At 38.2% G+C, this 25,442-nt stretch overlaps 3 protein-coding genes across 3 annotated transcripts; 1 reads left to right on the forward strand and 2 right to left on the reverse strand.

Annotated features, from left to right (window-relative positions):
• The first annotated feature begins 207 nt into the window (after positions 1-207).
• On the forward strand, positions 208-1,167 carry LOC122914154 (olfactory receptor 51L1-like). Its single transcript, XM_044260786.1, has one exon. It carries the CDS (start codon positions 208-210, stop codon positions 1,165-1,167), a length of 960 nt encoding a protein of 319 aa, XP_044116721.1.
• Positions 1,168-8,398: 7,231 nt separating this feature from the next.
• On the reverse strand, positions 8,399-11,839 carry LOC122913523 (olfactory receptor 52Z1-like). The gene is made up of 2 exons (XM_044260220.1): positions 11,827-11,839; positions 8,399-9,357 (listed from the first exon to the last, which is right to left on the reverse strand). The coding sequence occupies exons 1-2, from the start codon at positions 11,837-11,839 to the stop codon at positions 8,399-8,401; spliced, it is 972 nt and encodes a 323-aa protein (XP_044116155.1).
• A 12,092-nt stretch (positions 11,840-23,931) lies between these two features.
• Positions 23,932-24,876, reverse strand: LOC122913524 (olfactory receptor 51V1-like). Its single transcript, XM_044260221.1, has one exon. It carries the CDS (start codon positions 24,874-24,876, stop codon positions 23,932-23,934), a length of 945 nt encoding a protein of 314 aa, XP_044116156.1.
• Between the last annotated feature and the right edge of the window lie 566 nt (positions 24,877-25,442).

Genomic DNA, 25,442 nt, shown 5'->3' on the forward strand with positions numbered 1-25,442 from the left:
AAAGTAGATATTTTACGTAACTTGCCATGCTCAGCAATGCAATGAAGAAAGAGCAAGAAATGTGGGGATGAATGGAAGAGTGTTTACAGAAAGCACTGAAGTTTCACTTGTTTTGTTTTGCTTTCCAGGCTCAGATGCTGATCTTATCATTGCCCTCCCCACTGGAGTGGGATCCTGAAACTGGGTTGTGATTTAACAGTGAGCTCCATGGCAAACATAAACTCCAGTAATACCCTGTCCTCCACATTCTATCTCACAGGTATCCCTGGCTATGAGGAATTTCACCACTGGATATCCATCCCATTCTGTGTCCTCTACCTTGTTGGAATAATGGGCAACTGCACCATCCTGCATATTGTTCGGACGGACCCCAGGCTCCACGAGCCCATGTACTACTTCCTGGCCATGCTCTCCCTCACTGACATGGGCATGTCCATGCCCACAATGATATCACTCTTCAGGGTGTTGTGGTCCATTTCCAGGGAAATCCAATTCAATATCTGTGTGATCCAAATGTTTCTTATTCACACTTTCTCCTTCACAGAATCATCTGGGCTCTTGGCCATGGCCTTTGACCGCTATGTGGCTATCTGCCACCCTCTACAATATGCTACCATTCTCACACCAAGACTTATTGCTAAAATTGGAATTGCAGCTCTGCTTAGGAGTGCCTTTGCCATGATTCCACTTCTGGCCCGGTTGGCCTTCTTTCCTTTCTGCCACTCCCACACCCTTTCTCATTCCTATTGTCTACACCAGGACATGATTCACCTTGCCTGTGCTGACACCATGTTTAATATTATATATGGGTTGCTTCTGGTCATTGTGCTGTGGGGCATGGACTCTCTGGGTATTTTTGTGTCTTATATGTGTATCCTTCAGTCAATATTAAGAATTGCATCACGTGAGGGGAGGCTTAAGGCTCTCAACACATGTGCATCCCACATCTGTGTTGTACTCATCCTTTACGTGCCTATGATTGGGCTCTCTATCGTCCATCGTTTTGCCAAACACTCCTCCCCACTCATCCATATCTTCATGGCTCACGTCTACTTATTGGTGCCACCTGTGCTCAATCCAATCATCTATAGTGTGAAGACGAAACAGATCCGCCAAGGAATCTTCCATCTGCTTTTCCCCACAAAAGTCAGTTCTACTGTGATGTAGGCATGTCCTCAAGGCAATGAAGGTTTCAATCTAAATGATTTAAATACATACTTATTTATGTGCTCTAGATATGTTGTCATCATGATTGCCAGCAAAAGAGTAAAGAACAGAAATAGAGTCAACAGAGTACGTTGAGAAGTGGTTATAGTAGAGTTGGTGTCCATTGGGACTATACAGCTTAACATGTACTTCATAAATTCCCTTTAAATATAAATGTATTGGAGTGGAGTGTCATAGAAATCATTTCCACCTATTCCCTTCCATTTCTTTTTTTTAAATTTTTATTTCTTTATTTGACAGACAGAGATCACAAGGAGGCAGACAGGCAGGCAGAGAGAGGGAGAGGAGGAAGCAGGCTCCCTACAGAGCAGAGAGCCCGATGCGGGACTTGATCCCAGGACCCTGAGACCATGACCTGAGCCGAAGGCAGCGGCTTAACACACTGAGCCACCCAGGCACCCCACCCTTCCATTTCTAATTCCAATCTTTTCCAGGGTGATTTATCTGTTAATTCTTCATTAAATATATTAAATCCATGTATCTTTGCTTCCTGATACTCTGCATTTGTCAGGGAATTTACTATTCCCTTTCTTGTAATATCAGTGTCTCTGGATATCTACTTTTTCTTTCTTTCTTAACAATGAGAAAAATCTTATCTTGACATAAAGGCATTTTAGAGCTCAAAGCAGAAGTTAGAAAGCCTAGCAATGTATCCACATCATATTTCAAAAGTTTATATTCATGTTATACCATACTAAGGATATTTAGTTTCCTCTGGAATAGAAAAGTACAATATGCATATTTTTCTCTTGCTCAATTTTTAGAAATAATTTTAATTTTATAAAAATTGAGATTCTGTCATTTCTTAAACACTCCAGATATTATGACGTGAAGTCTATGATTATAATCCATTGGGTTAAATGCATCTTAATAATTAAGAGCATACTATTTATTTATTTTTATTTTTATTTTTTTTGGTATTTAAATTTATTTATTTATTTATTTATTTATTTTTTCCAATTTATTTATTTTCAGAAAATCATTATTCATTATTTTTTCACCACACCCAGTGCTCCATGCAAGCCGTGCCCTCTATAATACCCACCATCTGGTACCCCCAACCTCCCACTCCCCCGCCACTTCAAACCCCTCAGATTGTTTTTCAGAGTCCATAGTCTCTCATGGTTCACCTCCCCTTCCAATTTACCCAAATTCCCTTCTCCACTCTAATGCCCCTTGTCCTCCATGCTATTTGTTATGCTCCACAAATAAGTGAAACCATATGATAATTGACTCTCTCTGCTTGACTTATTTCACTCAGCATAATCTCTTCCAGTCCCATCCATGTTGCTACAAAAGTTGGGTATTCATCCTTTCTGATGGAGGCATAATACTCCATAGTGTATATGGACCACATCTTCCTTATCCATTCATCCGTTGAAGGGCATCTTGGTTCTTTCCACAGTTTGGCGACTGTGGCCATTGCTGCTATAAACATTGGGGTACAGATGGCCCTTCTTTTCACGACATCTGTGTCTTTGGGGTAAATACCCAGGAGTGCAATTGCAGGGTCATAGGGAAGCTCTATTTTTAATTTCTTGAGGAATCTCCACAGTGTTCCATGCTCTTGGATCGGAAGAATAAACATTGTTAAAATGTCTATACTGCCTAGAGCAATCTATACTTTTAATGCCATTCCGATCAAAATTCCACCGGCATTCTTCAAAGAACTGGAGCAAATAATCCTAAAATTTGTATGGAATCAGAAGAGACCCCAAATCGCTAAGGAAATGTTGAAAAACAAAAATAAAGCTGGCCGCATCATGTTACCTGATTTCAAGCTTTATTACAAAGCTGTGATCACCAAGACAGCTTGGTACTGGCATAAAAACAGACACATAGACCAGTGGAACAGACTAGAGAGCCCAGATATGGACCCTCAACTCTATGGTCAATTAATCTTTGACAAAACAGGAAAAAATGTACAGTGGAAAAAAGACAGTCTCTTCAATAAATGGTGCTGGGAAAACTGGACAGCTATATGTAGAAGAATGAAACTCGACCATTCTCTTACACCGTACACAAAGATAAACTCAAAATGGACAAAAGACCTCAATGTGAGACAGGAATCCATCAGAATCCTAGAGGAGAACATAGGCAGTAATCTCTTCAATATCAGCCACAGCCACTTCTTTCAAGATACGTCTCCAAAGGCAAAGGAAACAAAAGCGAAAATAAACTTTTGGGACTTCATCAAAATCAAAAGCTTCTGCACAGCAAAGGAAACAGTCAAAAAAACAAAGAGGCAACCCACGGAATGGGAGAAGATATTTGCAAGTGACAGTACAGACAAAAGGTTGATATCCAGGATCTATAATGAACTCCTCAAACTCAACACACACGAAACAGGCAAACACATCAAAAAATGGGCAGAAGATATGAACAGACACTTCTCCAATCAAGACATACAAATGGCTATCAGATACATAAAAAATGTTCATCATCATTAGCCCTCAGGGAGATTCAAATTAAAACCACATTGAGATATCACCTTACACCTGTTAAAATGGCCAAAATTAACAAAACAGGAAACAACATGTGTTGGAGAGGATGTGGAGAAAGGGGAACCCTCTTACACTGTTGGTGGGAATGCAAGTTGGTGCAGCCATACTATTTATTTAAATGTAAAAAATATTATCTTTGGTATCCTTGGCTATGAGGAATTTCACTCATGTAGCAATATAACTCATTGGGGTGTAGCTACTTATAAATTTGTAATAGCTGGAAACAGCTAAAGATGAATGTCTCACAATTTTAACTAGAACTGTTTTCAACACACAAAACTATCTCTCCTTGTGATTCTGAAATTATCTGGCACCTGGCTGTGTATAGGGTTGTATAAAAATACTTGCAAATGCAACTGAATTTTCTTAGCTGGTACAGCTATAATTGTGCAAAGCAAAAAATAAACAAAGGGGACAAATAAAACTTTAAAAACGTGTTATGGTTCACAGTATTTATGTAATAATTAGTAATATATTTTACATATCTTGTTCTACCTAGTATAGCAACTGTGCTTCAAAGAGTTTGCTGCCTGTAAGCATGAATATTGTGCTTGGCATAAAATTGACATTAAATAATTATTGAATATATAAATGATGAAAGGAATGAATCAATTATTGAAAAAGAATGACTAGTTTGGATATAAAAAAAAAGTCTTGAAGGAAAAGATTTGACATGTCCTGAACCTACATGTCATATAATAAAAGAGAGCAGCCTCTTTGGAGAACAGTGTGGAGATTCCTCAAGAAATTAAAAATAGAGCTTCCCTATGACCCTGCAATTGCACTCCTGGGTATTTACCCCAAAGACACAGATGTCGTGAAAAGAAGGGCCATCTGTACCCCAATGTTTATAGCAGCAATGGCCACAGTCGCCAAACTATGGAAAAAACCAAGATGCCCTTCAACGGATGAATGGATAAGGAAGATGTGGTCCATATACACTATGGAGTATTATGCCTCCATCAGAAAGGATGAATACCCAACTTTTGTAGCAATATGGATGGGACTGGAAGAGATTATGTGGAGTGAAATAAGTCAAGCAGAGAGAGTCAATTATCACATGGTTTCACTTATTTGTGGAGCATAACAAATAGCATGGAAGACAAGGGGTGTTAGAGAGGAGTAGGGAATTTGGGTAAATTGGAAGGGGAGGTGAACCATGAGAGACTATGGACTCTGAAAAACAATCTGAGGGGTTTGAAGTGGCGGGGGGGTGGGAGGTTGGGGTACCAGGTGGTGGGTATTATAGAGGGCACGGCTTGCATGGAGCACTGGGTGTGGTGAAAAAATAATGAATACTGTTTTTCTGAAAATAAATAAATAAATAATAATTTTAAAAAAAAAGAGAGTTTACTAACTTAAAATCAGGATTTCAAATTTCAGGCACATGGAGTATATCTACAACTTATATCTGCTATCTGGTTTTAACCCAACTATTATGCTTCCACCATATTATCCTATTTCTTGATTCTAATTCTAATTACCCTTCTCCTTTTAGCACATTCACTTCAAGTAAGGGGCGTCAACTAAAAAAAAAGAAAGATGTATAAACATCATAATTAGATAATATGTGGTGTAATAAATAATTAAATAAAATTGATAGGAAAAGTGAAAATTTTGAGAATGATCATGGTGTACATTGTATAAGTAATATTTAACTATTGATAATCATTTTTATTTTTATTTTTTTAACGATTTTATTTATTTATTTGACAGACATTGATCACAAGTAGGCAGAGAGGCAGACAGAGAGAGAGGGGGAAGCAGGGTCCCTGATGAGCAGAGAGCCCGAAGCCATGTGGGGCTCCATCCCAGGACCCTGAGATCATGACCTGAGCTGAAGGAAGAGGCTTTAATCCACTGAGCCACCCAGCCATCCCTAATAATCATTTTTAAAATAAGAACTTCAAATATAAAATATGTATTTTTTAAAATATTTTATTTATTTATTTGACAGAGAGAGAGAGAGCAAGCACAAGCAGGGGGGAGCAGCAGAGGGAGAGGGAGAAACAGACTTCCCACTGAAGGGAACCCAATGCCGGACTGGATCCCAGGACCTCAGGATTATGACCTGAGCTGAAGGCTGAAACTTAGCTAACTGAGCCACCCAAGAACCCTACAAAATATATTTTCAACCTGTGATGCTGAAGATACCTTTCCTAGCATCTATGCTTCAAAAAAGAAAACCAATGTTGTATTAGGCTTTGTTGTTGTTGTTGTTCACAGAAATATGTTTAAGCTACTTACTGCACCTTAGATTTTACATTTTGCATATGAATAAAACTATTTTAAAGGAATACCTACATAGGTAATGCAATATTTGGACACACAAATTATTATTTACTATGTTACATTAAATTTATTACTATAATTGCATTATAATCATAACATATTTTATCAAAAACATTTAGAAAACTGCATATTTTTAAACTAAGATAATTTTTCCCAAAGAATATCATTAGTGAGGAGATGAGTGATTGAATATTTGAATGGATGAATGAATGGATGAATGAATGATAAGTTGGTACTATGAGTTGAGAACAGAAACATCTTGTTCTGGAACCTTAATGAAGGCAAGAGTTTAGTCTTCTGGCAAGCAGTTGGTGCTCCAAAAACAGGAGGTCTCTTGTTCTTGCCTAGAACTACAATAATATAACTGAAATGTCTTTCTCATTTGTATATGGATTTATAAATCAGGAGGCACTCTTACTCATATTACCTTGCTTGACAAAGTCATGAGTGTCTTTTGAAAACATTCTCTGCCATCTTGCAGAATGTGTAAGTGATCCAGAAACCCAAATCATAATTCATTTTTGTATACAAATCCCCAATCACTGGGCAAAATGCAATGCAATTGTTTTCATAATGTCAAACGTTATCTTTTAGGTTATACCTTAATCCTCTTGATACTGCAGAAGTCTTCTTGTTGCAAAACACAATGGCAAGAAAAAATAATAGCAGAGATCACTATCCCCTTTGTCATTAAAGTGTCTGGTATTGTCTTCTACACAAAGCATTACCACAAAATACTTCATTATCCCACTTAGTAATTCAGTTATCCAATCCGGTATCTCAAATAATAAAAACATAATTCAGTCAAAAATGTACAGTTTGGAAATGATCTGACTACACTTAGAGTCTGGAAATAGCCACATGCATTAATAAGGAGAATGATAACAATATAAAATTTTGAAGGCATTCCATCAACTACTTCAACCACTAGACCATGTATATGTTTATATTATGCTCATGATACCCATTTTTATTGTCTGATGCTAGGGAAAATTTTAACTCTTATTAATCAATGGGTGGACATTTTCTATAGGATAAAAGGTATTACATTCCAGGAATTTTGCCAGATAGATTTATAGATGATAACGTTTGTCCCAGGTAATATAGAATGCAATTAGCAAGAAGGTTTGGGGTGTGAAAAGCTACACTAGGAAAATTACATGTGCTTTTTTTATTTAAAGAGCTAAATGAATCCAGTGAACATAATCCTGCTGGTTTGCTGTGATTTTTTTTTTTGGAGAATTTCTTTGACAAAATTTCATCCCCATTAACCAGAATGTTAAGTGATGTGACAGAGTCATGCGGTTTTAGCAACCTGACCCAAGATGGGGCAATTAGCCTGACTTTCTCCTTCCTGAGTCATAGGTACTCAAATTCTTTGCATGTCATGCCACTCCTCAGATCCTGCTTTTTTGTTTACTTAACCCAATCAAAGTAACTTTCTTTTGTGTGTAAAAATATCTTTATTGCAACAAAGTATTGAAGGAGATATGAAACAGACAAGCTAAGAGAAAGAGTAAAGGAAGGAAGGATTTAAAGAATATGCCCTATACAATACATAAGGACATATTAGGGCATTTGTTACATAGAATTATTAGAATTCAGTATTTTTTTAAAGATTATTTATTTATTGGGGAGGGTATGTGCTTTTGGGTAAATTGGAAGGGGAGGTGAACCATGAGAGACTATGGACTCAGAAAAACAATCTGAGGGGTTTGAAGTGGCGGGGGGTGGGAGGTTGGGGTACCAGGTGGTGGGTATTATAGAGGGCACGGCTTGCATGGAGCACTGGGTGTGGTGAAAAAATAATGAATACTGTTTTCCTGAAAATAAATAAATTGGGAAAAAAAAAGATTATTTATTTATTTGTTTGTCAGAGAGAGAGAACATGCGCAAGCAGAGTGGCAGGCGAAGGCAGAGAGAGAAGCAGGCACCCAACTGAGCAAGGAGCCCAATGCGGGACTCGATCCCAGGACCCTGGGATAATGACCTGAGCCGAAGGCAGCGGCTTAACTGACTGAGCCACCCAGGCATCAATGACAATCAATGCTAAGATTTTCCATAGCAAACTGACATTAAGAGAGGCATTTTGTAGTACAAAATGGATATTTCACTCACCTATGCTATTACAGTGACTCCACTGATTATTACCTTAATATGTTGAGATACCCTTTCATGGTACTGGAGCAGTTGCCTGGCACCTTCCTTTTTACCCTTTGCTGGGAAGGCAGCATTGGGAAATGTGAGTATTTTAAGTTCTATCCAGAGGTTAGGTGTTTTGGGGATAGATCTGCCTGGGTTGATTCACACTTGACATTTAAGTCTGATCCTCTACCCTGGACTCATCTATTCTTTGTTGCTTCATAACCCTTGGGTCATTTTGGTTGGTTACAGAGCCCTAGGACACGCATCCTTATCTCCTTTGTCTTTACCCCATAAACAATGGGGTTCATGGTAGGTGGCACCAGTAAGTAGAGGTTTGCCAGGAGGATAAGGACATGTCTGGGTACATGATTTCCAAAGCGATGGGTAAAGAAGGAAAAGAAGGCCAGAGTATAAAATATCAAGATGACACATATATGAGCTCCACATGTTCCAAAGGCCTTAGTCCGGGCTTCCTTGGAAGGTAGCTGGAAGACTGTTCTCAGGATTAGCCAGTAGGACAGGGAGATGAGCACAAAGTCTAGCCCTGTGGTGAGGAGAGCAGCGGTGAGTCCATAAATGCTATTAAGGGCATAGCTATTACAGGCTAACTTGGCAATGCCCATGTTCTCACAGTAGGTATGGTGGATGACATTGCTCCGACAGAAATGCAGCCGGAGAATGAGGAGGACACCAGGAGTGACCACAGCCACACTCCGAGCCAGCAGAGCCAGGCCCACCTTGCTGATGAGAGAGCCTGTAAGTAGGGTTGCATAATGGAGTGGTGCACAGATAGCCACGTAGCGATCAAAAGCCATTGCTAAGAGAACAGCAGACTCAGAGAGGAACAGAGCATGAACAAAAAACATCTGTGTGAGACATGCAGGATAAGTTGATGGGGAAGGGCCCTGCCAGAAGATAATAAGCATTTTGGGCACTGTGACAGTACAAAGGAGAACATCATTGAGTGCCAGCATGGCCAGGAAGAGATACATGGGTTCGTGGAGGTTCCTGTCCCAGGCCACCACTGCCATAACCAGGCCATTTCCTATCACAGCCAAAAGGTACATGAAGCTGAAGGGGATGGAGATCCAGATTTGGAAGTCTTCTAATCCTGGGACTCCAGTCAGCAGAAAGGCACTGAGGTGAGTGGATGTAGAATTACATGGTCTTACGGACAGGTGTCCCAAGTCTGTTATATGACAGAGAGAAAATAGGTATAGTGCACACTAGTAGAAAACAAATATTTATTCTTTTATCCTAGTGACAACCTAACCATTAATTTTGACATGGTGAACTGGAAGGAAAATAAAATGGTCTGAGAAAAGCTATTAATTATCCGAATAAGGGTGCCTGAATGGCTCAATTGGTAGAGCATGTGACTCTTAATCTCCAGGTTTTGAGTTCAACCCTCAATTTTGGGCTTAGAGCTTACAAAACAAAACAAAACAAAATAAAACAAAACTCAAAGAACAGCAACCAACAAAGCACACACACACACAAAACCCCCACCAAAACAAACAAACAAATAAATAAATAAATAATTTTTAAAACCCTGAATGATTATAAGCAAATATCACCTCTCTTATGGATTATCTAGTTCTTTCTGGAAAAAAAAATTAAATCAGAATAATAAGGGTTGAAATCTTTATTTGTGTAAACCTAATTGCTATAACCACATCATGTATGTATATGTCTTTTGAATTTTTAACCATGTTATGTGTATAATTTTTGTCTGCCTAATAATAAAAAAATAATTAATTAAATACAGAAAAGTCGTTTTCTTTTTTCTCGGTAACATTACATAGAAGTCTGGAGATGGTTAATATTCCATTCTTTGACAAAAATCTTAAGGGGAGGTCATGGGTTGGATGACAGACTGATACATAACGGGCCAGTATAAAGCTTCCAAGTCTCGTTTCCCATCCTGATAGTCTGAGAGATGTTTCCTTACCCTACACTTTTGCTACAGTAAAGAAAAAGTTTTACTCATCTGCCTCTCATTTGAAATCTTGAAGACAATGGACATTTAAACATGAAGTTTAAACTATGCCAAAGTTGTAGCATCATTCAGATCCTAACAAGCACTCTCAAGGATCATGAAGTAGAATCAAGGAAGACACTAAAAATCCAGAGTACAGAGTGTTCTCTTTCAGAACAAGACAGTCACTGAAGATGTCAAAGTCCATTATCATTCAACAGCTATCATTGAAAGACCCATCTACAGAGCAGAGTGATTTCGATTTTCATACTCACCAACCAAAGAATAAGATAACATTTTAGCAACTTTTTAAAGTAACAATAGTTCTTACTTTTAATGTATCAAAAAACTATAATATAAAAATAGCTGTCTTTAAAAAGTCCCTCCAATATAAAATTATTCTTTTCCCAAGTCAATAAAATCTTAATTCAATTACTCAAGTTTGTAATTAAGGGCAATACTTTTGGCAAAGGCACAAAGTATGTTTAGAAACGCTTTTGACTGCAATTCTTGAGAACTTTCAAAGTGATAGACAAGTCTAGAAACTGCAAAGGGTACACTTTTCATGTGGCCCTGTCACACCATCACTTAGATCGAAAGCTACACTGTATTACATTATGTCTATTATCCCTGTAATTGTTAATTGAAACCTTTTTCAGATTATCTCTACCCTTCACAATAAATAGGGCATATTTTCATATGAATTAACACATATTTATTCTTTTCTCCCTCACACTGTTCTCTCTCTCTCTCTCTCTCTCATATGAAATTGAAATAAGAAAGAAAAGATAAAATTTTTCATCAAAGGGCAAACACACGGAAGGGATGAAATTGGTTTTTTGTTTTGTTTTTCTATGTATTTGACAGAGAGAGAGATCACAAGTAGGCAGAGAGGCTGGTAGAGGGGGAGGGGGAAGCAGGCTCCCTGCTGAGCAGAGAGCCTGATGCAGGGTTTATCCCAGGACACTGAGATCATGACCTGAGCCCAAGGTAGAGCCTTTAAGCCACTGACCCACCCAGGCATCCTGGGATGAAATTATTTTTAATGCAACTCTGAGAGCTATTTTTTAAAAATGGTTATCCCGTTAAAAATATGGAGGCACCACAATTTTATTAGCCTGGTAAGTTTGTGGCTTTGCTGCTGCTGCTGCTTTATCTTTTTTTATTGTGTTATGTTAGTCACCATACAGTGCATCATTAGTTTTTGAGGTAGTGTTCCAAAGATTCATTTTTTGCATATAACACCCAGTGCTCCATGCAATCTGTCCCTCCTTAATACCCGTCACCAGGCTTTGCTTCTTTTATCTGGTATCTCTCAACAGTGCCTGATTTTGCTCTGTAACAACCACACAGAAACTATCACCATATTTGGATAGAAGTCATATCACATATCAGCACAGGGATGGGCAGTGTAGCAGTAATGGTAAAAATAATTTGCAGTGTGCTAAAGCATTTTCCTAAAACCTATGCTAATCACTTTACATGAATTATCCAATTTAATGGTAACAACTACTATAAGAAATAACTATTGTTAGTGTCCTAATTTTACACAGAAGACAACTCAGGTACCTGAGGACCTTCCTAAGATCGTATTACTAAGGGGTGTGTGAAGCCTGTTTTCAAATCAGGGATCCTAACTGCAGCACCCACAGTTTTAACCATGAAACCATTCTAACTTACCTTTCAGATGCATGGTTTTTCAAGATCAAGGTAGATCTTGAATTTCCTCTTAGCACCTCCCACAGTGATATTCTTAGGTGTTAGGTAAAAATGTCATGTCTGTTTATAGAGATTTAGAGAATGTGTGTGTGTGTGTGCGTGCAAATAAATATCTATACCTGTATTGTACATAGATCTTTACAACAGCAACTCAAGGACTAACCTCTGGGACAAGAAGTCTTTTGGGTATTTCACATGCTAAGTGATTGCTTTGGCACTTGAGACCCACAGTCAGTATATGGATTAGCAGACTGAATCTATCTTTCACACTTATGAAATTATATTTCCCAATTTTGAACAGCATTTGATAATTTTCCATGTCCAGCCAAGTCTCTGAGCAACATCTCTGTACTTTTTTGCTAGTTCACTATGTAGCCCTTAAACAGAACTAAAAAAATAAGGTTTCCTGAGTTAATCTACTGGAACATGGATGTCTTCTAAGACAAATCCTAACTATTGAGATGGCAGTATATTTGAATAACTCCCATTTCTCAAATAAAAGTTTATAAGTTAACACATATTGCTTTATAGAGCAGTTTGAGGTCTACAGAAAAATAATCAGAAAGTATACAGCCCACATATGATCCCTTCTCCTCACCCACCCAGTTTCCCCTATATATCACACCTCACATTGCTGTGATATATGTGTCACAGTTCATAAGTCAACATTGCCACATTTTTATTAGCTGAAGTCAGTAGTTTACATAAGACCTCTCCCTTTAGGTTGTACATTGTATGGATTTTGACAAGTATATAATGACATGTATGCACCTTTACAGAATCATACACAACAGTTTCACTGCCCTACAAATCCGTTGTGTTCCACCTCACTCTAAGCCCTCTGACAACCACTGATCTTCTGTCTCCATAGTTTTACTTTCTTACACAGTGTCCTGCAGTTGGAAACATGCTGTAATTGTGCCCTTTTGAATCAGCTTTTCTTTTCTTTTATCTTCTTTTATTTTTTTTCTTTTCATCATCATTAGTGTACTCTTTAATCCCCATAAAGTATTTCACCTTTCCTCCTACCCACTTACCCACTGGTTCTCTATAAAGAGTCTGTTTGGTTTGTCTTTCTCTTTCTTTTTGTTTCCTCTTTGCTATCTGTTTTCTTTCTTAAATTCTACATATGAGTGAGCTTATAGGGTGTTTGTGTTTCACTGAGTTATTTCACTTAACATTATACTCTCTAGTTCCATCCATGTCATGGCAAATGGTAAGATTTCATTCTTTTTTATGGCTGAATGAGATATCTCATTAGTCATGTGATATATCTAAATATCTACATCTATATGTAGATATAGATATAATCATAAAATGTTATGCATTCACCTATTGATGGACACTTGAGCAGCTTCTATAGATCAGATATTGTGAATCATGCTGCGATATGTATAAGGGTACATGCATCTCTGAATTAGTATTTCTGTATCTGGGGGATAAATACCCACTAGCACAATTCCTGGATCTTAGGTACTTCTATTTTTAATTTTTTGAGGTACTTACACACTGTTTTCCACTGTGGGTTTACTAGTTTGCATTCCCTCCAAAGTGCAAGAGGTTTCCTCTTCCTCCACATCTTTGCCAACACTTGCTTCTTATGGTTTTGATTTTAACCATTCTGACAGCTGTGAGATGATATCTCACTGTAGTTGTGATGTACATTTCCCTGATGATGAGTGCATTGAGCATCTTATTTTCATGTGTATGTTGGCTATCTGGCTACCTTCCTTACAGAAATGTCTGTTCATGTGTTTTGCCCATTTTTAAATAGATTAGTTTAGGGTGGTGTTGAGTTGTTTCAGTTCTTTATATATTTTGGATAGTAACCCTTTATCTGATATCTCATTTGCAAATATGTTCTCCCATTCAGTAGGTTTCCTTTCAGTTTTGTTGATGTTTCCTTCACTGTACAGAAACTTTTTATTTTGATGTAGTCTAATAGTTTATTTTTACTTTTATTTCCCTTGCATCAGGGGACCTATCTAGAAAAATGTTGCTGTGGGTGATGTCAAGGAAATTAATGCCTGGACTCTTCAAGGATTTCTGTACATTGATTTTGTATTCTGTGACTTTATTGAGTTCATTTATCAGTCCTAATGGCAGAATCCTTAGGGTTTTGGTGGAGTCCTTCAGTTTTTCTCTATATAGTATCATGTCATCTACAAATAGAGTTTTACCTCTTCCTTATCAATTTGGATGCCTTTTGTTTCTTTATGTTGTGTAATTGCTGTGGCTAGGACTTCCAGTACTATGTTGAATAAAAGTGGTGAAAGTGGACAACCTTATCGTGTTTCTGACGATAAGGGGAAAACTTTCTGTTTTTTACCATTGAGTATGAGGTTAGCTGTGGTTTTTCATATAAAGCCTTCATTATGTTGAGGTAATTTCTTTCTACACCAACTTTTCAGTGCTAGAGGGTTTTTATCATGAATGGATATGGTTTTATCATGGATGGAATGGCTGTACTTTGTCATATGGTTTTTCTGCATCTAATGAAATGATTATATGGTTTTTATACTTTGTATTATTAATATGACATATCCCTAAGATTATTTTCAGAATATTGACCACCTGGCATACCAGGAATAAATTTCACTTGATTGTGGTGTATGATTTTTTAAAATATATTTTTGAGGGGTACCTGAGTGGCTCAGTGGGTTAAGCCTCTACCTTCAGCACAGGTCATGATCTCAGTGTCCTGGGATCAAGCCCTGCATCATGCTCTCTGCTCAGCGGGGAGCCTGCTTCCCCCTCTCTCTTTGCCTGCTGCTCTGCCTACTTCTGATCTCTCTCTCTGTCAAATAAATAAGATCTTAAAAAAAAAAGAAAATCCAAAACAAATTTTAAAAATATCATATATATATATATATATATATATATATATATATATATATTTTTTTTTTTTTTTTTTAAATGTTGTCTGCCAATATTTTGTTGAGGATTTTTGCATCTCTACTCAGGAGAGATATTGCCTGCAGTTCTCTTTTTTGTGGTGTCTGTATCTGGTTTTGGTATCAGGGTGATATTGGCCTCATAGAATAAATTTGGAAGTGTTCCTTTTTCTTCTATTTTTTGTAATAATTTGAGAAGAATAGATATTAACTCTTCTTTAACAGTTTGGTAGAATTCATCTGGGACACACTCTGGTTCTGGACTTTTCTTGGTGGGAGGTTTTCTGTTTTTTGGTTTTTTGTTTTTGCTTTATTTTGTTTTTTACTGATTCAATTTCATTGCACTTAATTTGGTCTGTCCAAATTTTCTATTTCTTACTGTTTTAATTTTGGTCATTTGTATATTTCTAGGAATTTACCCATTGATCCTATTTGTTGACATATAAATTTTCATATTTTGTTGCAATTGTTTGTATTTCTGAAGTTTTTATTGCTATTTCTTCTCTTTCATTAGTGATTTTTTTTAATTTGGGGCTTTTCTGTCTCCTTTCTTTCTTTTCATGAATCTGGCTAGAGAGTTATGAATTTTGTTGATTTTACAAAGAACCAGCTCCTAGTTTCATTTATCTGGATTTTTTTTAAGTTCCATTATTTTTTTAAGTTTTTTTTATTTATTTGTTTAAGAGAGAAGGAGATAGAAAAAAAAGAGAGAGAGAAAGAGCAGGGGGTGGGGAGGAGAGGGAGAGGGACAAGCAGACTCTATGATGAGCACAGAGCCCCATGTAGAGCTTGATATCTCCACCCCTAGATCATGACAGAGCTGAAACCAAGAGTTTGACTGTCAACCGACTGAGGCACCCAAGCACAACTGAACTACCCAGGTGCCCCTCTTTTTAATTTAATTTAATTTTTTTAGTTTCTATATCATTTATTTCTGTTCTAATATTTATTTATTTTATTTTTCTGGGTCTGGGTTGTGTTTGTTCTTCTAGCTCCTTTAGGTTGGAAGACAAGTTATTTGAGATTTTTCTTGCTTCTTGAGGTAGGCCTGTATTGCTATAAACTTCCCTCTTAGAATCACTTTTGCTACATCCCAAACATTTTGGAACTTTGTGTTTTCATTTTCATTTGTTTTCATGTATTTTTTTTTCTTCTTTTATTTTCTGGTTGATCTATTCATTGTTTAGTAGCATGTTATTTATCTTCCATGTATTTGTGGCCTTTCCAGATTTTTTTTCTTGTGGTTGACTTCTACTTTCATAGGGTTGTGATCAGAAAAGATGAATTGTACTATTTCAATTTTGTGAAAGTGTTTGAGACGTGCTTTTTGGCTTAATCTGTGATCTATCCTGGAGAATGTTTTATGTACACTTAAAAAGAAGGCATACTCTTCTGTTTTAGGGTGGAATGTTCTCAAATGTATATTAAATCCATCTGGTCGTTGGACACTTGGATGGCTCAGTGGGTTAAGCCTCTGCCTTTGGCTCAGGTCATGATCTCAGAGTCCTGGGATGGAGCCCCACAACGAGTTCTTTGCTCAGCAGGGAGACTGCTTCCCCACACTTCTCTCTGCTGACCTCTCTGCCTACTTGTGATCTCTGTCTGTCAAATAAATAAATAAAATATTTTTTAAAAAATCCATCTGGTCCAGTTTCTTAGTCAAGACCACCATTTCCTTTATTTTCTCTTTGGATGATCTGTCCATCAATGTAAGTGGGGTATAAAAGTCCCTTACTATTATTGTATTGTTATCAGTTACATTATTGACGTTTTTTACTATTGATGTTTATATATTTGAGTGCTCCCATATTGGGTGTATAAATATTTACAACTGTTATATTCTCTTGTTAGATTGTTCCCTTTATTGTTCCATAGTGTCCCTCTTTGTCTCTTCTTACAGTCTTTGTTTTAAACTCTATTTTGTCCAATATAAGTACAGCTACCCTAGTTTTCTTTTGACATCCATTTGCATAATAAATATTTCTCCATCCCCTTACTTTCAATCTGTAGGTGTCTTTCAGTCTGATATGTGTCTCTTTTAGGCAGCATATAGGTGGGTCTTGTTTTTTAATCCACTCTGTAATCCCGTGTCCTTCTATTGGGGCATTTATTTCATTTCCATTCAAAGTAATTACTGATTGGTATGTATTTATTGCCATTTTACTACTTGTTTTGTGGTTGTTTCTATAGATTTTCTGCTTGCTCTCTTTCATGGTTGGTTTGCTTTCTTTAGTAATACACTTAGATTCTTTTCTCTATTCTTTGCATATCTATCACTGGTTTTTGATTTGTGGTTACCATCTTCTGCATATTGCAGTCTGTATTAAGTTGATGGTTGTTTAAGTTTGAACCTATTCTTCTCTCTCCACCATGTTTTAGGTATATGGTATGATATTTTACATTCTTTTGTCTTATGGATCCTTTGATTTACTTGTATAAAAATACTTATTTTTATTGATTTTGTGGTTTTTTGTTTTTGTTTGTTTTTGGCTTTTTATACTTTCACTTATGGTCTTTCCTTTCTGCTCAAGTGTCCCCTTTAATATTTCTTGTAGGGATTGTGTAGCAGTCATGAACATAATGAACTTTTTCTTAAAGAAAAACTTCAAGAGTTTTTCTGAGAAACTCTTTATCTCCCCTTCTAATCTGAATAATAGCCTTGCTGAAAGAAGTACTCTTGGGTGTAGATTTTTCCCTTTCAGCATTTTGAATATATTTGAATATATTTGAATATGCCACTTCCTTCTGGCCTGCAAAGTTTTTGCTGAAAAATCTGCTCATAGCCTTATGGGGTCTCATCTTATAAGTAACTGTGTTCTTTTCTCTTGCTGGCTTTTTTTTTTTTTTTTAATGATTTTATTTATCTATTTGACAAAGGAAGAGTGAGAGAGCACAAGTAGGGAGAGCAGCAAAGGGAAAGGAGGAAGCAGAAACACGCTCCCCGCCTAGCAGGAAACCTGATTTGGGACTCAATCCCAGGACCCTGGAATCATGACCTAAGCCGAAGGCAGATGATTAACTGACTGAGCCACTCCGGTGGCCCTCTCTTGCTGCTTTAAAGTACTTCCTTTATCACGGCTTTCTGCCATATTATTTACTATTTGTATTGATATGGACCTCTTTCTGTTGAATTTCTGGGGGGATCTCGGTGCCTCCTGGATCTAGATATCTGTTTCCTTTCAAAAATTTAGTAAGTTTCAGCTATTATTTCTTCAAATAAAATTTCAGCCCCCCCCCTTTACTCTCTTCTTTTTCTGGGATTCCTATAATGTGGATGTCATTATGGTTGATGGAGTCCCTGAGCTCCCTAAAACTATTCTCAATTTGCATAATTTTCTTTCCTCTCCTTTGCTCAGCTTGACTACTTTCCATTACTTTGTCTTCTAGGTCATTAATTCATTCCTCTGCTTTACTAGCCTGCTATTTTTTCCATCAAGTGTATTTTTAATTTCATTTCTTGTGTTCTTCAACTCTGATTGGTTATTTTTTTAATCTTTGTGTTAAGGTCTCACTGATGTTCTCTACTCTTCTCAAATCCAGTGAGTATCTTTATGAGAATTACATTAAATTCTATATCAGGCAAATTACTTGTATCTGCTGTGCTTAGTTGTCTGCTGTGGTTTTTTCCCTATTCTTTCATTTGGGACATAATTCTCCGTCTCCTCCTTTTGTCTCACTATAAGTTTGCTTTTCTGTGTTAAAAAGTCATCTACTTCCATTGCTCTTTAACAATGATAGCTTTATGAAGGAGAGGTTCCATAGTATCCTGCAGTGCAGTGTCTCCTGTTCCCTAGGATCTGGCACTTCAGGGAGTGTCTCCTATGTTGTATGTACTCTGTTGTTGAGTCTTGACCTCTTTTTCTTTAATTCTAGTTATCTGCAGTGGGTCTCTTTTTCTATTGTGGCTAGTACTTTGTCACCAGCTTGGGTAGGTGTGTTTTAACAAGGTGTGCAGCAGTCTGCTTGCAAAATGAGACCTGCCCCTGCCACCAAGAGAACTGAGGTCATGCAAAACATGTGGGTTGGGAGATAGGGTATTGTCTTTTATTTGAGTTGGTCTTCTGGAAGAGGAGAACAACAGTGTAGGGACTAAAGTGAGCATGCCTGGGAAGGGCAGATGTGTCAAAGCACAGGAGAAACAGAGCTTGATAAAAAGCAAGTTAGGTAGCAAGGGTCAGCACTTTCTTGGTCCTCAGGTGACCCAGGTTTATGCTGGGGAACAGAGAAGGGAAATGGCGCCTGCCAGCATCCTTGTTCCTGCAGGGGCTTCCAGATGACTTAACTCTCTGAGGTGTGCTCTGAGACTGAAAAACAAAAACAAAAAACAAACAAACAAACAAAAAACAACACTCTTCTTCCCACCAACTCCTAGTGTTTCTCAAATTGCTGCTTCTGTGTTGTCTGCATGCACTATTTGTATGGCTGTCTCTCTTTTTTTTTTTTTTTTTCCGAAAAACAGTATTTATTATTTTTTCACAACACCCGGTGCTCCATGCAATCCGTGCCCTCTATAATGCCCACCACCTGGTACCCCAACCTCCCACCCCCCCCGCCACTTCAAACCCCTCAGATTGTTTTTCAGAGTCCATAGTCTCTCATGATTCACCTCCCCTTCCAATTTACCCCAACTCCCTTCTCTTCTCTAACACCCCTTGTCCTCCATGATATTTGTTATGCTCCACAAATAAGTGAAACCATGTGATAGTTGACTCTCTCTGCTTGACTTATTTCACTCAGCATAATCTCTTCCAGTCCAGCCCATGTTGCTACAGAAGTTGGGTATTCGTCCTTTCTGATGGAGGCATAATACTCCATAGTGTATATGTACGACATCTTCCTTATCCATGTATGGCTGTCTCTTTAAGAACAGGGACTCCAATTCTAATACCCTTCAGGCTCTCCCACAACCCAGCATGCTGATTTTTTTTTTTTTAATTCCGGGTTTTAAGTGTCATTGGTTATTAAGAACTCACAAAATTTGTCCCCTCTTGCTTTCAAAGACAAAGCTTGTGGGGATCCATCCTCCCTTTTAAGGGATCCCTGGTGTGAAAGTCTATTTTCTATCCTGTTTCATGCTACTGGCTCCATCCCCATCATAGATGATGAAGGTCAATTTCACTTCCAAACTAGATCTTTGCCCTTCTATTTTTTGATGGGGGCTTTTCTCTACCTTTATTTTGGAATTTGTTCAGCCAGTCTTTGGATCACTTTCTCTGTTATTTACATGGATATAGCTGTTATCTAGTGGTCTCCCTGGTATGAGGAGAACCTAGGGTCCTTCTACTCCACAATCTTTCTAGCTAACTTCATCTGTCTCCTTTTACTTAGCAGAAGCATTTAAGTTTCTTTAAATCAAGAGGTAGCTTTATAAAAAGGGATTCAAGTGAGTAGTTTGAACATAACATGGACCTAATCTCTCTCTGTCTTCTCCAGTTCTCAGTTTTGCTTCTTTTTTTTTTTTTTTCTCAGTTTTGCTTCTTTACCATTAGTTCCATTATTAGCAGGCATCCTTTTCAAAAGACCAAGGAGAAAATTCTTAAGAATGTTTATGTCAGCATAACTTGGCATCAGGGAAATACAAACTAAAACCACAATGAGATACTACCTCTCACCAGTCAGAATGGTTAAAATTAACAAGTCAGGAAACAATGAATGTTGGTGAGAATGCAAAGAAGAGAACTCTCTTACACTGTTGGTGGGAATGCAAGCTGGTATAGCCACTTTGGAAAACAGTATGAAGGTTCCTCAAGATGTTAAAAATGGAGCTACCCTATGACCCAGTTATTGCTTTATATCCTTGTACTTTCAACTCTAGCCATTTAAATGGATATTCAAGATATCTATGAAAGATAGGTAGATCACTTTATGGTGCCTGTTTCAAACCTGTATTGCCTCTTTGTGCCACAATGTTCAGGAGGTGGGGTAGTGTATCTGTTTTGGATGTCCATGCCTTTTAACTCTGCATCTGTAGAACTAAGCCTAGTACCTGCCAAATAGTTGTTGAAAGAAAGTATGAATGATATCTAGGATTCATAAAGTAGAAATGAAAATATTGCTTCTTATGACTTTCATTCTGCTATTTGAATAGTTTTTCAACACATCTTGCCTGGACTGAATTGCTGCTTGAATGTAGATAAAGAATGTAGATAAAGGAAACATGGAGAAATAGAGAGCAGAATTGCTATGATTTAGACAAAGAAAGCCCAGCAGAGATAGAGATAGGAATAGGCACATTAAAAGATTGACTGGAATGGTTATTTATTGATTTGGCATTGTCAGAATGATTTACTATGACTTAATAACAAGTATGTGACTTTGCAGTACTAAATATATTGACGATATCAAATATTTAACAAGGATATCTTCTGTCATATGTTATAGGAATATATGACTTTAAGTTTATACTATCCTTGAAGACTTGTGGAACCTCATGCTATTATTGCATACTGCTATTTAGTGTTTCATAATATTCCAAGACTCTATCAAGGAGAATGGAACTTATTGGTCACATGACTGTTTCATTTTTACTTTTTCTTTTTCATACTTACCATTGTGTTTCTTTGTTCCTTGGATGTTATCACAGCTCTCATGCGACTAGTTTTAGCTCCCCAATCTCCCTGTAATATACTAAGTTAAGAGATGGCGGTTCTGTTCCCCAAATAAATCTAAAACCATTACATATATACAGATCACATCAAGCTGATATGCATTAAAAAGCACTAATCTTTAATAACAACATGGAGTCAAGAAATTTTCTAAATTTAGACTTGTAAATTAGACTTGTAAGTAAACCTGTAAATTATTCCTTAAGTTATTATATTTTAAGCTTTAGAGTATGTTTTTGAGGTTAATAAATCAGTAATTTAGAAATAATGGATTTTAATCTCAATAACCTTGAGTTTATTGACTGAGGCTAATACTATTCTTTTTTTTTTCCCCAAGAGGAAAGTTACTTTGTCATTTTACTGTCCTTTTACCAAAATTTTATCCTACACCAGTCATTTCCAGGGACCTTCCTCAGTCTTAGTATGGCTTATTTGAAGAGCAGAGAGTTAACCCACTCTTGGATTCAAGTACATCTATACCAAAATGTATTTAAGAAGAGGAAATTTCCCAATGGGTTTCCAGCCTCCCCTTATTGTACATTTTATTGTTGGTCTCTCTTATAGTAGTACATTTGGAGAAGTATCTAGGAAACTATACTTCTCAGTGGCTCCTAAATGGTTCATTAGAGTGCAGCTCTTTTGTCTTTCTAGATATCCACGGTACTGATATTCAGGACTTCCCCCAGGAAGTCTACTGGTAGTATCCTCAACCACAGAGCTATTTCTCCTTTCCTTTCCCAGTCCCATGGTACTGAGTCACTCTCAGAATGTCAAAGCTGGGACTATGTCTCTCCACTGCAGGAGTTCAGTGGCACAGGGTTCACGGTACAGAGTAAGTTCACAGCAACCTGGCTAATGCCCTAAAAGCTCTTCCCTTCCGAAACAGGGAAGGTTCCCTCCAAGGGGTTAGGGGGGTCATGCAAACAGGTTCTGCAATGCGCCCCAGAAAGACTCTTTCATGACTGAGAAATGTTTGGCCCTATCCCAGTGCAAGTTCTTCAGATTCTGAATGCTCCATCCTAGGCTGAGGCAAGCCTAAAATGCATGGGGGGAAAGAGGATCTTTAAAGAATTATCTCATTCTGATCTCTAGAACTGACCACTTAGAACTCGAACAAGGCAAATCTTATGCTCTGTATGTTAGAACGAATATTTGAGACTGGGAGGCTTTCCACGTAGTGTATCAGGAGAAGGGGAAGCACAATCACTGGAATCAGCAACATAAACATTAGGTGCTATAAGACTATAGGTGTTTCTGTGTTTCTGAAATTTAATATCTAAAGCAGAAGTTACAAAAATATGAAAAAGGAGGATTTGTGTATCATGCTAAGAAATTTCAACCCTCTTATCAGTGGCATGTGGTAGCATTTCTCCTTCTGTGTCTGACACATTTCACTAACATAATGTTGTCCACATTTATCCATATTCTCACAAAGGACAGAATTATCTTCTTTTTAAAGGTAGAATAAAGGGCATCTGGGTGGCTCAGTCACTTGAATATATAACACCTGATCTCATCTCAGATCTTGATTTTAGGGTTCTGAGTTGAAGCCATACATTGGGCTCTTTGCTGGGTGTAGAGTCTACTTAAAAAAAATTAAACATGGTATAATATTCCATTATAGGTGTCTGCTGTAATTTGTTTATCCATGTCTGTGAATGAACACTTAGGCTGAACACAGGTTAGTCTGTGTTGGCTATTGTGAACAGTACTGCAGTGAACATGAGAGTGCAAGTATCTCTGTTTTCATTTCCTTTGAATAAGTACCTAGAAATGGGATTGCTGGATCATACAGTCATTCTTTTTTTAAAAAAAGATTTTGTTTAACTGAGGGAGAGAGACAGAGAGAATGAGCTAGAGAGAGAAGGAGCAGGGGGAAGCGGGAGAAAGAAGCAGTCTCTCCACTGAGTGAGGAGCCTGATGCTTGGCTCAATCGTGGGACTTCTGGACCGTGACCTGAGTTGAAGGCAGATGCTTAACTGACTGAGCCACCCAAGCATCTGAGAAGGATTATATATATATATTTATTCTACACATCCTTTAATGAATCTGTGTTAAATTTCTAATGGGGAAAAATAGAGGAGGATGAAGACTCAATATCATAGATTCAGTTGCCTTTCGCCTCACCCCTAGGAAGGAGAAAAACTCCAGTATCACTCCATTATATTTTGCTATAAGGACTGTTACTTGAAGAATCTAAACAATAAATATGCTACCAGAATTTTAGGTAGAGGTGTGTCTAAATGGAAATAAAATATTGATGAACTGAAGGTCATAATCTTCATATGACCTTAAGAATATCCAATAAGATGCCAAGACAGGTGTTCTCATGCCCATAATGGCTATGATTATCCTACAGCTGAATTTCAGGAATGTCAAATTTTTTTGACAAAAACTAGTTCTATCTTGCTTCTTGCATTAAAAAGCCTCTTAAATTTTTTAATACTTAAATTCTCTTTAAACAGCAAAATGTTTTGGATATTATTCAGATTATAAACTGTTGCACACATAAGAAATACAATTACTCTTTTGACATTAAAACATTCCAGTGAGTAAATCCAAAGCTTCTACTTCAATTTCAGGGAAAACCACTGCTTCATCCGGCTTCGGATCTGCTGGGTCTTTACACTGTAGATGATTGGATTCATCAGGGGTGGAAAGAGAATATAGATATTGCCCATAAGCACATGAACGGAAGGTGAGAGATGCTTTCCAAAGCGGTGCACCATGGTGAGGCCAATGATGGGAATGTAAAAAACCAGGACAGCACAGATGTGGGATACACAGGTCTGCAAGGACTTGAGCCTCTCCTCCCGGGATGCAATTGCCAGCACTGTATGCAAGATGAAAACATAGGAGATGAGAATGAGCACAGCATCCAACAACAAGTTACAAATGACCAGAGCCAGGGCATAGAAGCTATTGAAGCGGATGTCAGAGCAGGCGAGTCGGAGTAGGTCCTGGTGCAGGCAGAAAGAGTGGGAGAGGATGTGGGAGCGGCAGTAATGGAAGAACTTCAGGCGAATGATGACAGGAAGAATGGACAATGCACTTCTCATCAAAATCGCCACCATGACATGAATGACTCTGTTGTTGGTCAGGATGGATGTGTAGCGTAGAGGATTGCAGATTGCAATGAAGCGATCAAAGGCCATGGCCAGGAGGACTCCAGACTCTGTGCCAGAGAGACCATGGACAAAGTAAGTCTGTGAAATGCAGGCATCCAGACCAATCTCCTGGCTGAGCCCCCACAGGACCCCCAGCACTGTGTGCACTGTGGAAAGCCCTATGCACAGGTCAGTGAGGGCCAGCATGGCCAGGAAGTAGAACATGGGCTCATGCAAGCTCTGCTCTGTCCGGATCACATGCAGCACCAGGCAGTTTCCCAGGAAAACCACAGCATAGATGGAGGAGAAGGGAATCGAAAACCAAGGATAGTACTGGTCTAGGCCAGGGAACCCTGTGAGAATGAATACTGAGGTGTTGATAATGGAAGCAGAAGAAGCAGACATGATTATGTGAAGGTAATTTTCCAGAGATGATTGATATTTACTGACCAGTTTTGCCCAGTGACCTGCTGTGTTGAGAGCTGTGGAATATGACACAGCTACTCACACTGTAGCACAGGTAAGGCACATGGTAGAATCCCACGAAAGCTCCACTCTGCAGGAGAAGCCACAGCCCAGGATGATTTCCCAAGAAAGCTCCTTGACAGTAGGTCTCGGGTCGTAGAAGCAAGTCAATGCCCTGACCATTTTGGGCAAATTAGATCATTGGCTTCATTCTCTTTTAATCCCTCTGAGTCACTTGTAGGACACACAGCAGGTGACAGTGGCTAAAGTTCTTGAGAGCACAGGGCTGTTTCTTCCCTGCTGCTCCTGAGGAAGCCCCCCGCACACTGTCTTCTTGCCAGTGCTTGTGGCACAGGGAGTCAGAACGCTCAGATTTATGAGGAAGGAATGAAGAGGATTGTGTGGCCCAGGTGGACCTGGGCTCCTGGGAGGCCACCATTCCCATCTGGAGGCTGACGCAAGTGAGAGATTCTACCCACTTACAGCAGGCTAGTAGTTCGAGTCCC

The sequence above is a fragment of the Neovison vison genome, chromosome 7 (genome assembly GCF_020171115.1).
Source record: "Neovison vison isolate M4711 chromosome 7, ASM_NN_V1, whole genome shotgun sequence".
In the NCBI taxonomy this organism is placed as follows: domain Eukaryota; kingdom Metazoa; phylum Chordata; class Mammalia; order Carnivora; family Mustelidae; genus Neogale; species Neogale vison.

Bases quoted from the DNA above. Each gene is read 5' to 3' on its own strand.
- LOC122914154 (XM_044260786.1), top strand. From the start codon at position 208: ATGGCAAACATAAACTCCAGTAATACCCTGTCCTCCACATTCTATCTC.
- LOC122913524 (XM_044260221.1), bottom strand. From the start codon at position 24,876: ATGTCTGCTTCTTCTGCTTCCATTATCAACACCTCAGTATTCATTCTC.